The sequence below is a fragment of the Pomacea canaliculata genome, linkage group LG3 (genome assembly GCF_003073045.1).
Source record: "Pomacea canaliculata isolate SZHN2017 linkage group LG3, ASM307304v1, whole genome shotgun sequence".
Taxonomy (NCBI): domain Eukaryota; kingdom Metazoa; phylum Mollusca; class Gastropoda; order Architaenioglossa; family Ampullariidae; genus Pomacea; species Pomacea canaliculata.
In genome coordinates, this window is record NC_037592.1 from 28637240 (window position 1) to 28654101 (window position 16862).

The 16862-nt window shown below is 46.4% G+C and overlaps 1 protein-coding gene across 1 annotated transcript in view; it reads left to right on the plus strand.

The window, feature by feature from the left end:
* The first annotated feature begins 3723 nt into the window (after nucleotides 1–3723).
* LOC112559602 (FRAS1-related extracellular matrix protein 2-like) overlaps nucleotides 3724–16862 on the plus strand; it is a 113471-nt gene continuing 100332 nt past the window's right edge. The window contains 20 exon segments of the mRNA XM_025230936.1: nucleotides 3724–4893; nucleotides 7331–7408; nucleotides 7410–7520; nucleotides 7781–7907; nucleotides 7910–7989; nucleotides 9174–9306; nucleotides 9309–9479; nucleotides 10365–10570; nucleotides 11124–11504; nucleotides 12470–12682; nucleotides 13011–13214; nucleotides 13216–13266; nucleotides 13438–13707; nucleotides 13869–14799; nucleotides 14802–14869; nucleotides 15449–15761; nucleotides 15764–15804; nucleotides 15806–16172; nucleotides 16175–16250; nucleotides 16466–16787. Of these exon segments, the coding sequence (XP_025086721.1) occupies nucleotides 4513–4893; nucleotides 7331–7408; nucleotides 7410–7520; nucleotides 7781–7907; nucleotides 7910–7989; nucleotides 9174–9306; nucleotides 9309–9479; nucleotides 10365–10570; nucleotides 11124–11504; nucleotides 12470–12682; nucleotides 13011–13214; nucleotides 13216–13266; nucleotides 13438–13707; nucleotides 13869–14799; nucleotides 14802–14869; nucleotides 15449–15761; nucleotides 15764–15804; nucleotides 15806–16172; nucleotides 16175–16250; nucleotides 16466–16787 (4524 nt within the window). The 5' untranslated portion in view covers nucleotides 3724–4512.

Here is a 16862-nt window from a genome sequence, read left to right on the forward strand (position 1 = left end):
TGTCGGTGGGTGGGTGGTGTGGGAGAGGGAGAGCATGCTTGCCTGATACGAGGCCGCGAAGTGATGACAGGATGTGGAGGAACTGCTGGGGGGTTTCTCGCCGTACACAATCACAAGGTTATCGATCTTTGATATTGGCCCTCGAGAGTATATCAGCGTGTTAGTGACTATTGACTAGTGTATACCTAACTGCACGCTTGTGTGTCTGTGTGCGAGAGAGCATACTTACACGTGCGCTTCCAAAACTCGTCTGTTTGAATCCACATGTGCGATTGTCTGACTGAAAAGTAGGTGAGGGAGGAGGAATTTGATGTTTTACGCTGAGCCAATAACTGAAGTTTTATCGCAACCAGACATGCAAACATACGCCAAACATGTAGAGAAAAAACAGTGTGCCCGAGACGGGACCTGAACCCAGGACAGTCAATCTCCACTGTGTTGGTGACAGGTTCTAACCGCTGCTCCTTCGAAAAGTGGGTGAGATGGCAGGTCTGTTTATGGAAGATGGTTGTGAGTGCAGTATTCTTGTCGGAACACACAACTAAACCGATTCCAAGGGTTTCAAAAGAAAGAACTACGATTTATTTTTTTATTTCAGCTGCTAATCGAGAAGAATCTAGTAAACGGTGATAACCATGAGCTATACAGTCCAAACGCTGCTAATGGCCAAACTGAACGATCTGACCAAACCATGTGAACTGTTCAAACTGTGAGCTGACCAAACCCCATGAACTGGGAGAAAAAAAAACCCCATATGCAGAGTTAAAAGCCTGTGAATTAGTTAAAGTGACGAGGAAACCATTAGGGACGTGGATATCGAGGATCAGGATAATATCTATTAAATGTTTATGCTTGCTCCACTTGAGCTTGGCAGTTAGTGAGGTTTGTCGGGAGGGGAGGGGCAGGGTCTGTATAAGAAAAAAAAAAAGACAAGTACGTAAAGTGAGAGCTGTGGATTTAATGGTTGCAAGTGTTACAAGTTATTTCCAGGCTTTCCTTTTCCTTGTGAAACACAGTGCTTATAGTCATTCTGTAGTTTGTGCCGTTGTTTTATTTGTTTTGTTGACTTTTGTTTTGCATTTATTTGTGCTTTATGACGTGTTCTTCACATTTCAATCATGTTTGAGCTCAAAACAAAAATATTTCATAAGAAACTTTTTTTTTCATTTTTGCAAAATATTTTTCCCCTTTTTTTATTGTTTCCCGTCCTCCCGAACTCTCTCGCTTTTTTTCATTTAGTTAAGATAAGCACCTGGTACTTAATTTCTGCTATATATCATTGACCCCGCCTTCCCTGTATTAAACATCATTTATTTCCCTTAGGCTAAGGTCTTTGTAGCCCGCCTTCACCAACTCCTTCCCCATCTCTTTCTCTCTCACACACAGAAAGACAGAGGAAATAACAGAAAGGAGTAAAGAGAGAATGAAATGCACGTCCTTTGTCTTAAGTAGGCTGGATGTACACAACTGGAGTTGATATTCCCCCACCTTCATCCCTCCAATTTTCCTTATTTATTTTCCTTTTTCTTCAGTGGTATTTTAAACCATTTTTCCAATTTTTTTTTTTTGAATTTCTTCATTCATTATTTCTTTCTAGGTATGGTTTAATGTAGGCTGGGGCTGAAGTCGTTGTTCTTCATGCAGGGGCATTTTTTGCTGAAGTATTTTCTTTCGTCAACTCTTTCTCCTTCCTCGCACTTTTGCTTAGTCCAGCCTTTACCGATGACACGACATCAAAATGTGTTGACACAAATGCATGATTAAAACGTGTTTATTCACTCATACGAAGTTACACTTCCTTCATCAGGGAAGTCTAACTGATGTGACAATCGACGAGAGCACAAACCAGGAACAATAATTCAGTTGTGAAATATGAAAATACAAGAACTGTGCGGAAAATATTGATGTATGCAGCATTGTGAGACAATAAAACGTTGAATACCTGATGACAGCATTGTGTTAGATATTGTTCTCAGTCAAGCACCACAAACATTACATGGAGTTACACTTGTTTAGTTTTATATTTTTTTTTTTTTACATTGTTTGCTTTTGAGTTGCCTACCATGTGAGTACGCACATATGTGCTTCTCTCTCTCTTTCTCTCTCGTGCGTGTATGTGTGTGCCTTCACGCACTCGAAACCCTGTCCGAGTGAAAATAAATGAGATTGGAAGACAGAGCCAAACTGATTCTCTTCTTGCCGGCCATCCCATTGCCGCTGGTGAACGTGTGTTTAATGCAACATGGATACAGCATTGCTTGCTGGCTGTCAACATACGTGACAGTTGAATGAGCTTTCACTGGGGGCCAGCAAACTGGAGATTATTAAAATGAGGCCTGCGCTGCAGTTAATGATTGTTAACAGCGCGGACTGTGTCAGCCTCTCCCCTCCATTCAATTTTCTGGCCTCGTTCGGGAGGAGCACCATGCACATCTGCCTGATACTTTATTCCATTGCCCGGCAGACGACACAGCTTTTGTCACTGGCCAGGACGGAGGGTAGGGGAGATGAGATGAACGGGTACTTCCAGTTTGCAGGTTTTGAATTGTTACTGGGAGATCAAAAGTGTGGGTGTGAGAAAGAGATGACACAACTGTGACTCAAGGGTTGGTAGGCAGGAGCTTTTTTTTTTCTTGTTGTTCTTCTCAACATTCCCTGTTGCAAGTTCATCACCTCAATCTGGCTTAAGTAGATCATCAACCTCAGGGCATGATTTGTGGAAAGGATATGCAGGGTATGAATATTCGTCTCACAGGGAGTCTCTGTGGAACAATGTGTGACAGATTCTGATCACTAAAATATCGAGGAGTGAGTGCTTCCAGTCTCAGTATTTCCAGTAGTGAAACGAAAAGAAAGGAAACTCAGGACAATTACACGGAGAACAAAGGCTGGCAATGACGCAAGCAGAGAAATGATCAAGAAAGAAAGAAAAAAATAAAATTGTGATAAAATTAGGAAAATCAGTTATGGGAAGATGAAGAAAGGCAAAGGATGAGAAGTCTGGGAAAGAAAGTTTGGGGGTAGGGGGAAAGAGAAGGGAGAGAAAGACGGTAAGGGAGAAAACTGAGCAGTGCCAGGAAGAGTGAAAGAAAGGGCGCCGAGAACTACTAAATTTTCGTAAGAGTCGTATAACGGGTTCAAGAGGTGTGAGGGTAAGTAAAACCTGAATGCATCTGCAGGGGGTCAGAGTGAGAGAAAGAGAAAAGGGAGAGAGGGGGGATCCACGGAACGAACATCGTCGTCTGGTGTGGGGATCACCTCTCATACCCGAGAGAGCGACAACTGACAGGCATGCTGGAGCAAGCCAGCAAACAGATGTGGGTAGAACAGGCGAGCTTGTCAAGTCGAGACAAGAGACTTAGGGGTAGGGTGGTGGTGGTGGTGATGGTGGTGGTGGTAGGTGGTGTGGGGTCAGGCTACGCGGCTGGGAGGAGAGCGAAGGGGTGCTGTTTGTAGACAACAGGGTAGTTTAAGAAGACTTGTTGCACGTGCAGGATGGTGCAGTCTGCCTCTCCTCGTGGGAGCGAAGAAAAACCCTCGCCGTGACTCATCCATCCCTCACCTACTCCTCCATCCCTCTTTCCTCCCGCTGCCGCTGATGTCAGCAATAACCGAAACTTGACAACCACGAGTTATCCCCCTTAGAGCATCCGACGCTGAGCGCCTGCTTTCAATTTTTCTTAGTTTTTGATAGTTTGCTTGTTTTTCGTTCAGCACGGCTGGCTAGTAGTACTGGACAGAAACGAAATTAACAAAAATTAATAAATAAAAATATTGATGAGATAAATCGTTTGAATGGTGAAGCTCCTCCCACTTGCAGTACCACTTCTCAGTCTCGCAGCATCACAGCCCTGCGTTGGATGAGGCGGGGCGAGGTGCCTACCATCGCCGCCTAGCGATTGGTTTGTGTGCGGCGAGCGGAGGGCAGCACGTGGTGGAGTGTTTCACTAACCATGCAAATGAAGTTCCCACCCGGCCCCAGGCTGTGGGGTACGGAGCGTGGGAGGATGGCGGCAGGGGGGACTAGACTTACAATGAAAGAGCGAGAGTACTGTGGTAGGTGTTGGGATAAGGCTAGGTGGAGTAAGTAAGTGAGTGATCGGGGATCATCGTGCAACAACTTTGCTCGACTCACACAGCCGGGTTGGCTTTCCCCTACCCTGAGTCAGAGTTCTTGGAAAAAAAAAAAAACCCAACAACATCGGAGGTGAGGTTGGCTGGGTCCGAACTGCCAGCCAGCCAGCGAGGGACGCGGCGGTGGAATGTGCGTGCAGCGTATGTAGTTGGTGCACGAGCGAGGAGACACACAGACCCACACAACACAACGTTAAGAAAGCGCTGTGTTAATAATTCCTCAGCCATGCCGACCGTGCAACCATTGTAAAAGTTTGCCAGACCGTGAACCCCTTCTCCCCACCCTAGGTATCCCACCCGACACCTACCCCGATACGGCCGGGCCAGTGACATCGGATCTTACCCGCCGCCATCTCTTACCTCATCACCAGCAACAGAATGCAGGTTCATTCTGTATGTCGAGGTTGTCGTGGTGGTGGTGGTAGTAGTGGTGGATGTACGATGCTGTGGTGCGTGTTTCTTTGTTTGGTTATCACCGTCGTCAGAGGCCAGCTGCCTTTGACGGAGGACGGCATCGTCGTGTCCAACACGGGTATCCAGGTGCCGCTGGGACGCTCCGTGTACCTGACGTCTAACGAACTGCGGATACGGGTGGCGGAGGGGGACAGGTGCACGGTCACCGTCTTGGACATTGATCCCCTTGCCCAGCTGCCTGGCCGGCTCACGCCCACCAGCTTCAACTGCAACTTTGGGCCGCGGGAGGTCGTGTACTCACACTTCGGATCCCGCAACCCGCCCACGGACAGAGTGCGGCTGCAGGTAAGAAACGCAACCTTGACCCGTCTTCCCTGGGTGGCACGTGCGGCTACTGCCGGCCCGATAGCGCAGTGGGTATTGTGGGTATTTCAACACGTGTTGCCTGGCTGGGTTTAGGGTCGCTGTTCTTTTGTGAGCACGTGGCAGAGATAAAGGCAAGATGGCACATCTGACGGCCTTTTTTTGTTGTTCTCCTTCTTTCCCATGATTATTTGCCGGTTACGTCCAGAGAGTGTGTGTAGATGGGGTGGGGTGGGGAAGGATGGTGCAGACACCCGCTTAACAAGTCACTCAGCGCTGTGCACTATCGACCAGGATCGCATATTGCGACACACAAACGCCAGGAGGGACAATGGCAAGAGCGATGACAATAAAGATGACAATAACAGTGGCAGTGGTAGCGCCAATGAACATGCATTCAAAATTTCTCGACTGAGCAAAGTTTTAAACCTTCCGCAAGGTCTGACATAGAACAATTGAATATGAAAACTGGCGTGACCGAAAGAAAGAGACATTTTTGTATTCGTTCTACACGTGTTCACTGTCAATCAATCGCGCTCGCTTTGTCCTTTCTTCTCCCCATCTCCGGCTACTAACAACCTCAAAGATATTTCCGTGAATGTAGACTTTAAAGTAACATATCGTCAATTCGTGAGTATCTCAGTTTGGAAGTTAGGAATAATCTTCAGGTTAATTAAAAATATTTATAAATCATTTTACTGTATACACGAATATAAAATTTTGATGGACGTCTCAGTGAATTTAAGTTCCAGAACCATTAAAAATCTATTTTAAGTTCGTTCTTTGTTTCTGTCTCTGTCTGTCAAAGTGAAACAAAAGCTTAGAATGTTCTTTAGTCTACACCAGATGTCTGTTGAAATCCATCCCGTTGCGTGAAGGTAGCAGTTACAATGCTGGAGGTCGACTGAACCTGAGACAAGTCGCTGGAGTGCTGGGGGGGGCAAACGAAACCTCCCGACGGCCGTTAAAGAGCTGGTGGCAGATGCTGCTGTTGTGCTGGCTGCCAGGAGCTGTAAAGATGTTCCTTGCATCATGAATTCTTTTTCCTCCAGCAGATGGGAGATTTTATTAGGAGCGTCTGTCTGGATTGCTAAAAATGTTTGTTGACTGTGACAGGTGATTCTTTCCAGCTCTGAAGTAGGACGACTTTTAAAGTGGGTATTGCCCGCAGTTTTTAGGGGGGACCACCTACGACTGGTGGTTCTTCACCCTTTAAGACAGGTGATGCTTTTTGTTGTTGAGTACTTGGGTATAACTCGCCTTCTTTGATCTTTTCCTTTTCACATTTTCCGCCCCTTCCTTGATATAGTCGCGTCTGTCTGTTGGATGATCTCACATGAAATATTATCAGGAGGGTTGGTCTCTCTCTCTCACACACATTGAGTGTATGTCAGTACGCAAGAACATAAACACAAGTACCGCGTTTTCTGTTAATTTCTTTTCATCTCTGTAAGATGTAGGAATACCCTTATTAAGGATTTCTAGTTGTTTGACTTGAAATCGCAGTTTAGTGACTATAAACAGGGTTAGGGTTAAACAATAAGCCATAATAAATAAAACAGCATAATAAAAGAGCCTAACATCCAAGCTCACACACACACAAAATTTCCTTGCACCTAAGTTCAACCGAGCGTTGCACACATCTGCATACATGCCAGGATAATCATCGGCAAAAACAAACAAGCAAACAACAGCAGGCAGGAATTGTTCTTCTTATTAACCCAGCGGATCGTGTGGCGTGTTCTTGTGTCGCTCACGGAAGACACATAAAAGAACACCGGTTGACAGGAATCCATCCAACGCACACAGCCAACGGAACCTCTCCACTGATGTATCTAAAGCACATCAGCATCCTCCAGCGCTTGGCAAACCCTCATCTCCAACCACAAATTATCTCCAGCAGGGCAAAAAGGATTTCTTTCTGTTTCCTTCGTTATTGCTGCTGATTTTGGAAGGGAGTGTGCATCCACCTAGCGGTGATACACCTACCTTTGCGAAAAGTTTCTACAAGTTTCATGAAACTTGCGATCAGAAGAGCTCGGCGTCAGCACGATTTTCTCAATCAAATAGAGACTCAGTCCGGTATACTTGGAGCGTGGGGTTTCTTCACCATGTAAAATAACCCTGAGCATATTCTCCTGAAGGATAGACATAAAAACAGAAAAAGGACGCAATACCCTGTATTTAGGAGCTGTAAACTGGCCGGTCTGTCTTCCTGCCATTAAGGGACTGACTTGGTCGAAAGGCCCCTACCTGCGATGGGTTGTCTCTAGTTGCTCTGCTCACAGACAAAGCATTCTCCCCTCCTATTTATTCTCGATATTTATGCAGTATGCACATAACACTCGCAATTGTCTCTATATATGTCTCAATATTGCTTCTGTGGTGGGTGTCACGTGACTGCTGTTATCTTCTGCAGATTCGTTACGACTCCTTCTCGGAGACCATCCTCATCCCGCTGACAGTGCACGTGGAGGTGTCCTTCGTCCAACTGGAAGGTCATCACCCGCAACGTGCCCATCGAGGTGGAGAAGCTCATGGGGGTGTCCACCCCAATCAGCAATCGCACCCTGGAGTTCGCTTATGATCGCGAGACTGAGACGTGCAAGGTGAGAGTTCTTATGTGTGTAATTTATTTCCTAATTGTAATTTATTTCCTCACCCTTGTGACACGTGCTTACGCCTTTGTGGACTGATTGGTCTGAATTCCAATTGTTCACGAAGTCATACAAACTTTGCCACATGATAAGAGTGAGCAAATGAAAATCCTTGAAAGTCTAATGGGGTGGACAGGTTTTTTTTTGTTTTTTTTTTTTTTTTTTTGACGAGGTGAAGCTCTGCATTCCTAACAAAACTTTCGTGCAGGTGACGGTGCTGGGCGTGGCCTCGGCTGCCGCGCTATGGTGTCATCATGAACGACAGCAGCATCCTGGAGATGGTCGACTGCGACGAGTTTCTGACGATGGGCGTCCGCTACCGCCACACCGCGGAGACCAACTCCCTAACCGCGATTACATCCCCTTGGTGGTGGAAATCTTCGACCAGACGGGACTCGTGGTCAAACATGAGTACTTCCAGGTCAGTGAGTGCAGTCTCTATGGAAACCAAACTGTTTTTCACGAACATTTGTGAGTAGTGCTCGAGTGTCTCACTAAATCGTTGCACAAAGAGAAAGAGCTGTTGATAGCCGTGTGGATATTTTTTTAAAAAGGGAAAGTGCTTCCACCAAATGTGATTTCGCACTACAGGGGGGATAGCGAAATAAGAGAAAGAATCATCCTTTATTAACGACAGTTGAAGGAGCACTGGCGCTAACCTCCCTCTGCAGTGGAATTGCAGGGTATATCCTGCTGCTATTTGACAGTCCCTTACGTCAATTATCCATAGGAGTTTGCCTTGTGATGGATTTCTCTGTCGCATTATCTATATTTTATAGTTCTTTATATGATCAGCCAGCGACCGGTAGGCAGGCTACGAAGTGGCAGAAAAAAGAAACCCAGTAATCTGTGTCCTTGTCACTCATCTAAATTATTACACGTAATTGAACTACGTGTGTGCAAATAATGGCTTGACCACTCAGGCAGCCAGTCGTTTGTTGTGATCGAGATTTTACAGGAAAATACGTAAAATGCTTGTTTGTGTTTCATCTCTCTCCAGCGCCATGTTAAACAGATTATGGCGGTAATGCAACGTGCAGCCCAACAGAGGCAGGCTATAAATTTTGCATTCGTTCTTAATTTGTGCTTCAAAGAGTTAGACAATAAATGAACAATTTAGTACGATAGATCGTCTGAAATAAACCCAGAAAAATGGACTACTGCAGATGAGTGCAGCGACAAGACAACGGATCTTTAGACGGGCAGACAGTTTGATTGATTAAAGGGTGATTGAATGAAAGGTTGACGGATATGTTCATTTTCTAGGTCTTGTGTAAGTATTTGTCTTCGTAAACATTCATTTCATGCTTATTACTTACTCTTATGACCGCTGAATGCACTGGATTCAGGAGAAACAAATGAGTCCCATCCCTTCCCGAGTCTTTCAGATGGTTCTGACAACCTCCTCACTACCAAGATGGCTAGAATGAAACAGTTCTTGCGGATAGGATATGTGTGACAAATATTCTTGTTTTGGTCTTACGGTTTGGGTGGTGGATATCTTGGGGACTAATCCCGGTACCACCGAGTATCCCCCGTTATAAAGTGACACAGGAGTGAAACCTTGCTTCTTTGCTGAACCCTGCCTTCTTGTCGTTGTCACAGGTGATGGTGCGGATCAAGGAAGGCAAGAAAAACGAGCGGCCAACGCCGAGTTACAACTCCCGCCTGTCCATGGAGGTCGACCAGTTTGTCATGACGGCCGTCACACCCGAAATATTGGCTGCAGAAGACGTGGAGACCCCTCCGACTACCTCATCTTCAACCTGACCCAACCCCTGGGACCAGGCAAAGGTTACTTTGTTTCCACGGACGACCGCAACCAGCCAATCACCTCCTTCTACCAGCAGGACGTCCGGCAACTGAAGATCGCCTACAAGCCTCCACCTGAAGACGCGGACACTCGCAGTCGTTGTGGCGGACTTTGAGGTGAGGGAATGCCACTGAACAGTTATTTGTCTTTGGAATGGGAAGGCTGGGGTGTGTAGTTTAGTCTTATTTTTCGGAATGGGAAGTGGGTGTGTTTAAATCTTCTGCCGATTCAAGTTGAAAATGGTGTCATGGTACAGTCAGGTTTGTTGGTGGTTTTTAAAATAAGAGACCAATCTTTAAAAACAGTAAGCAATTGTGTGTGTGTGCTTGTGTGAATGTGTTTTTGAGCGTGTTTAATAATGAGTTAATGAAAATCTAACCAATGATCTTTTGCTATTGTAATCCCTGTTCCTGTGGCGACTTTACAACCTTCAATAAACAAAAGAATCAATGTGATATTTCTCTGATTCACGTCTTGTCTTCTAGAAAATCTTTCATTAGAATTTTCTCAGTGGCTGGCATTAATCAACTGACTCCTCGTTAACATTATCCCCATCCCAATACAACGTCTGAGGCCCTAGTCATTTTAAACCATTCCATGTCTCTTTGCAAGCTCCTCTCGCACACAAGCTTTCGCCATCTCCTTTGTCTTTCACCAACATGCAGAGGCCTCTTCTGCATTTCATGCTCCGGTCAGACACGAACTTTTCGGACCTGATAGTGTTCCAGAGAGGCGTGAACTTTGTTAATGCCTCAGCTGCAAATAATGCTTACTAAGCCCCAGTTGTAAATGTGCTAATGTCCCGGTTACAAATCGTTGCTGATGTCCCCAGTGGCAAATGAACGTCTGAACGTTGCGAAAGCCCAGTTGCAAATGAATGTTGCTAATGCTACGAATGTAAATGACATTTGGTGATACCCCAGTAAAAAAAAATAAAGGTTACTGACTTGTAAAATTAAAATGAATCTTAATAGCCTACTCAGTAGTAGTCTTTGTCGCCCAGGTGGTGGACCAAGACGGTGCAGCCTCAGACCCGTTCACGATGATAATTATAGTCAAGCCCATGAACACCATGGCGCCGGTCGTCACCACAAACACCGGCCTCCAGCTCTTTGAGGGCCAGTCACGCAGCCTGCGCGAGGACAGGAACCTGAGGATCTCCGATGAAAACAACTTGGACGATGTGAAGGTGAGGGGCGAGCAGGTACTAGTGTATCCAGGGAGAGACATAACTTGGGGATAAATTGTTGTGTCAGAGGGCTCGTGCCAGAGTATGAAGTTGCCAGAGGTAGGAGTGGTAGGGTGGAGTTGCAATGAGAATAAAGACAGAAGAAGAGACGGTGTAGACACATCTACTTAGTTACACAAGGACAGAGAAATTGAGAAATAAAGAGGCAGATATACAGATATCGGGATAAAAGTACAGCTGGAGTACAATGATATAAAAAAGACAGGTAAAAAAGAACGGATACATACACCTAAGCACTTACAAACGAGCAGAGAGAGAAATATACACGTAAATAACAGTCATGTTTGCCACTATGAAACTAAAATTCTCTTGGGCTGAAAATTCTCATTGTCTCATTACGCCAGTTTACCACATACCCTACAGGGTGAATAAAAAATTCAGTCAATCAATTAATTAGTCAACCAACCAATTAATCAATGGCCTGATGACCGAGCTCAGCGTCTTATTGTGGGTGTTAGTCGTTCTACACCTGATCCTTACATACTGTCCTCAGGTGTTCGTGGCGAACGGCTTGCGTCACGGTCGGCTGGTGATCCCAGGTGGCAAGAAGTTCTTCACACCTGCCGAGTTGGCGGCGGGGACTGTCATCTATGAACACGACGACAGCGACACCTACTCCGACAACATCGTCTTCCGCATGACGGACGGCGAGAACGAGGTGGAATTCCTGTACCCGATATGGATCTACCCGGAGGACGACGAGCCTCCCATCCTTAACGTCAACACGGGGCTAGAGATAAGGAAGAACGAGGTCGTGGAGGTCACGCCTTTTGTTCTCAGCGCCACCGACATCGACAGCGACGACGCCAGCATCCGCTTCGTCCTCAAACCTCCGTTTTCTGTGGAGGGTCAGATTCTTCTTCGACAGTTTCAGGTGAGAGATGTTTGACTGCTTCATTTTATTCTTTGCCTTTTCGCGGTCTTTCCTGAGAGAAAATAAAACCACCACCACCACCACCACCACCACCATCATCATCATCATCATCATCATCATCTCAAATTTCGATAAGCTCGTAGAAAATGGGGTACCGAGCTTGACACATTCTCTTGGCTTCTTCGGATGCTAGTGGTTCTGGCTTTGCTGTGCGGTGTGCATCTCAGTTCTACGGACGAAGAAATAAAATTCAAGCTATTTATAGCCTGAAGAGAGACATGAAGCTCACTGGCAGGAAAAGAAACAGCTTTTCTAAGGACTATACCAAAGATGTTCTTTTCGGCAAAGATTGATAAAACTTGGGAGAATTTTTGGCTCGCAGACGGGAAACTGCACAAGAAACGACTGTGATCCGCTTGGCAGAAAAGTTTAGTTCATGTGTGGAGAGAAATAAAACACTCGGTTAGAAAGAAGAGTTAAAAATGTTTACACCGTTTGAGAAAATTAGCTGTCACTGGGGATAGTACCTTGCAAAAGCAATGATGCTGGCTTGGAATGTAGGGAAGTTCGTGCAGTAAAATGAAAATAATAAAAAAGAAAGTTTGAGGTACGTGGACATGATTGCTGCGATGCTCTGACCAAGTACTCAGGTTTGCTTCATAGAGAGATGAATTATCCGCACTCTTGCCCGATCCTTCTTCAGAACGGTCCTGGATATTTCATTATCTCCATTTTCTTTAAATGAGATCTTCTAGATTGTTCTTCTCCTGCAGCTCAACACTGTTGTATCTCGCGTGACATTTTTATTGCCGGTACTTTATTTTAGGAAAAAACATTTCTTACTTTCATGTATGACATTAGTCTGTTGTTTATTTTCATAGTTGCTATTTTCATGTTGCTTCGGACTTAATATATGCTGTTTCAGTGCTTTTTAAATTTTTTTTTACTGATTTCGTCTGTTACAGATTCCAGATGACCCCGAGTCCTGGACGTCAGCCAATGGCGTCTTCGAAAAGGTCACGACAGAGTTCACGCAGAACGACATCATGGACGGGAAAGTTTTCTACCGTCACATCGGCCCTCATCGCCAAGACTTCGTCATTGACCGCATCTATTTCCAGCTGCTGGACAACGCGCAGCCTCCCAACGAATCGGACATGAAGGAGATGATTATCAAGGTAAAGGCCCGATAGAAAATGTCTAGCACACCGACATCATGTCTCAGCGTTTCCAAGCATTCTTTTGCCCCCATTGATGGCATTTTTGAGATGAGTATCCAATGATCGGGAAGTTAAATCCGAGGTTTTTATCCTCACCCCGCTGTGCTTAAAAATGTCAGTCGATCTCGTCAGTTAAATAAATAGTTTGTTCTTTTATTTGTTTGTTTTTGCTCTTGGTTTGGTGAAATTTATATTGTGTTATTTTAAAATTATTTTTACATACATTGTTTTTCTACAATCCTTTCTGTTGCCTGACCGGAGTCATCTCTGTCGTTGTGGTCACCAGGTGGCGCCAGTGGACGATCAGCTGCCGTACCTGTATCCAGGCACGACCCTCCAGATGGACGTGGACGAATTTCAGCTGACCGAATTCAAGCGCAAGGTCCTGCGGTACACTGATGACGACACAGATGACCGTGACCTCAGGTACTTCGTGACCGTGCCTCCCTTCGACACGGACGCCAACACACCCATGGCGGCAGGTACCCTCGGTGCTGTGTGAGGACGACAGTCAGCCCATCACCTTCTTCACTCAGGCACAGGTGAGTTACAGACGGTTGCATGAGGACCGTAGATGCCGGCAAGTCAACAGACACCTTTCCTGGACTTGCCAAAACCAGAAAAATTCTTGGAACCCTCATATAGTTTTCGGGAGTCAGGGTCCTTATAAAACTAACAATCATCGTCATAACTGATGTCCATTTTCTTTTCAGGTGAACCATCGCAAGTTGTGCTTCAAGCCCCCATCATCGGAGCTGGGCCTCGTCCCTCGCATCCTACAGTTCTTCTTCGACGTTCAGGACACGTCAGGCAACTTACTGACCAATCAGCGCTTCACCATCCTTCTCAAGCCCGTGGACAACAAACCTCCTGTCATCACCAACGGCGGCATCAACATCCTGGAGGACGGCATCACGATCATTTCCACGGATAACTTGGATGTTGTTGATCCAGACACGGATAGCAAAGATCTTGTGTTTGAGGTGAGTAGCGACTGGTTCTCTTGCAAAGGCAAAGCGACTTTTTGGAAATAAATGAGAAAAAAGACGAAAAGAAAGATGAGATGAGAAAGACTTCATTTTAAATAAAGAAGAGAGAATCCCAGGGAGTGTGAAGTCTTATGTATATGTCGTTGACCTCCTAGGTAAAAGAGACCCCGCTGCACGGGATACTAAAACTTGACGAGGACCCCATGGAGGCGGGTGTAGGTTTCACCATCGACGACTTGGCAAAGGGCCGCATTTCTTACACCAACCTCGGCGATGACAGCACCAAGGATACTTTCGTCATCGACGTCACGGACGGCGTGCACCACGTGCCCATCAAGATGAACGTCAACGTCAAATCAGTGGACGACGAGGTGCCGCAGCTGGTTGGGGTGACAGGTGGCGTCTTGGTCATCTCTATCGACGTGGAAGAGAACTCTGAAGCCACTCTCTCCCCAGATGCTCTGAAGGCCACCGACCCGGATACTGACGACATGCTGCTGACCTTCACCTTGGACAAAGCACCAATCGAAGGCCTGGTCCTGCGCAACGGTCAGCAGACGACGCTGTTCACGCAGGCCGAGCTGCAGGCAGGGTTGGTACAGTACCGCCACACTGGGGGCGAGGTTGGCAACATCGGCCGCAACGACTCCTTCTCGCTGATGCTGACAGACGGCACGGAACAGTTCCTCCTCAGCGGTAACCGCATCGATAAAATCTTCGTTGACGTGACCATCCTTCCGGTCGACAGCGAACCTCCCATCGTGGTCATGGGAGCCCCCTTCGAAGTCCTGGAGAGCGACAAGGCGCCCATCCTTCCGCGCCACCTGGACGCCACGGACATCGACACGGAAGACGTGGACATCATGTGCATGATCCTGGTGCAGCCCAAAAATGGCTACCTGGAGAACATCTCGCCGGCACCTGGCTCCGAGAAGCCGCGGGTGGGCATCCCGGTCTCTTCATTCACGATCCGCGACATCAGGCTGGGCTTCATCAACTACATGCAGAGCGTCCACAAGGGCGTTGAACCCCGCCAGGACCAGTTCTCTTTCCAATGTTCTGACGGCCGCAACTTCGCGCCCAAACTAATATTCCTATAGAGATATATCCAGCCAACGACGAGGAGCCAGAAATATCTCTCCGGGAATTCATGGTGGTGAGTATACCAGTGGTTATCATATTAAAATTTCGTTACTGGCGCCACTTTATTTTAAATTTTATTTAAGATAAGGATGAGAAGAATAAGGAAACTTCTGGATGTCTTGGTATACATTTTGTTGTGCTTATTTTAAAAAACCTGCACTAAACATCAGACAGGCTAACATAAAGACATTTCATACATTATGTTTGTGATTATTGACATGGTGATATTAAATCGTTCCTCGCATCGACTTTATTGATCAGACCCTTTTCTTTCATCGGAAGTTTCTTTTTTTTCTCTTTTTTGTGAATTATTTATACTTTTCATTAGGCTGGCACTTATTAATAATGGACAAAAGGTTTTAAACACAATTTTTTTTCTTTTGATTTATTTTTAAAGTGTACACTGGTGAAATGAACTAAGTTTGTAACCAAAAATCTTAGGCTATGTCTTATTTACTTTTTGTCTAAGCATTTATTTCTCTTAAATTGCAAACTTAAACTTTAACTCTTTGAAACACTTTAGTATAAATTAAGTTTGAAAAAAAAGTTCTGTTTTACGATAACTTTAGAGGTCATGTGTTCCCCTCAACAGGTGGAAGGTGGCAACCTGATGATCGACCTGCCCATCCTCAACGTCGTCGACGGCGACGACCCGGCTGACGTGCTGACATTCGTGCTGACGGAGCAGCCCAAGCACGGCAAGATCGTACGGCAGACGCAGGAGGGCAGCTTCCCCATCACCAACTTCACCCTCGACGACATCACGGGCGCCTCCACCATCGAGTACGAGCACGACGACACGGAGACGAACTCTGACCTCTTCCGCTTCTTCTTGCTGGACGGCAAGCACAATGTCTCGCAGACCGTGCCCATCAAGATCTTCCCCGTGGACGACGAGACCCCGCGCTGACCATCAACAACGGCCTGGAGCTGGAGAAGGCGGGAGAGATCAAAGGCCATAACCAACGACGTCCTCAAGGCGGAGGATCTGGACTCCAGCGACCCGGAACTGACTTTCATCGTGCGGCAGAAGCCTAAGTATGGCTACCTGCGGCGCTTGGAGGACCAGGTGTTCATCAACATCACGCAAGGCGCCAACTTCACGCAGCGTGACATCGATCTTCAACGGGTGCAGTACGTCCACACTGGGCTGGAGGGCGTGCGGGACCTGATCAAGCTGGACGTCACGGACGGTTTGAACCCTCTCATCGACCGTTACTTCTACGTCACGGTGGAGGGTCTGGACATAGTCTTCCCGCGGGTCGTCAACAGGGGCGTGGAGCTGCCAGAAGGGGGTACGGCTATCTTGTCCACGGATCTCTCAGCGGAACTGACTTAAACACACCAGACGAGAACTTGCAGTTCATCGTCACCAGGCGCCAGCACGCGGGTGAGTTTGATCAGCCTGTCCCCTTCACTTGTTACTTTAGATTTGATGTCATTTCTATCCTTGATGAAAATGATGATGAGACTGATGGTAACAACGGTATCAGCAAAGACCTGTTATTTCATCGTGCACTGTAGATCATTGCTTTAACTTAATATTAATACTAATTAACTTCGTCTGAGTTAGTTTTTCTCACAGGGAAACAACTCTTCTCGCGTGCAGGTACTTGGAGAACTCCGACATGATCGGCGTGCCCATCACCACCTTCACGCAGCTGGAACTGGCCGGCAACAAAATCCGCTACATCCACAACTCGGACGACGAGATGAAGATGGACTCCTTCGAGTTTGAGGTGACAGACGGGTTTAACCCCGTGGCTCGCACCTTCAGGATCTCACTTAGCGATGTGGACAACCGGAAACCGGTGCTGATGTTCCAGACTTTGAGGCTCAAGGAGGGCGACCAGAAGCTCATTACGCCCTTTGAACTTAGTGCGGAGGATCGGGACACTCCTGACGAGAGCATTGTGTTTACAGTGACTCAGGTGAGCATTGTCTTCGTGAATAATGATGATAATTTAGGCGTAAAGATTTTATATATATATAAGACAGACCAAAAC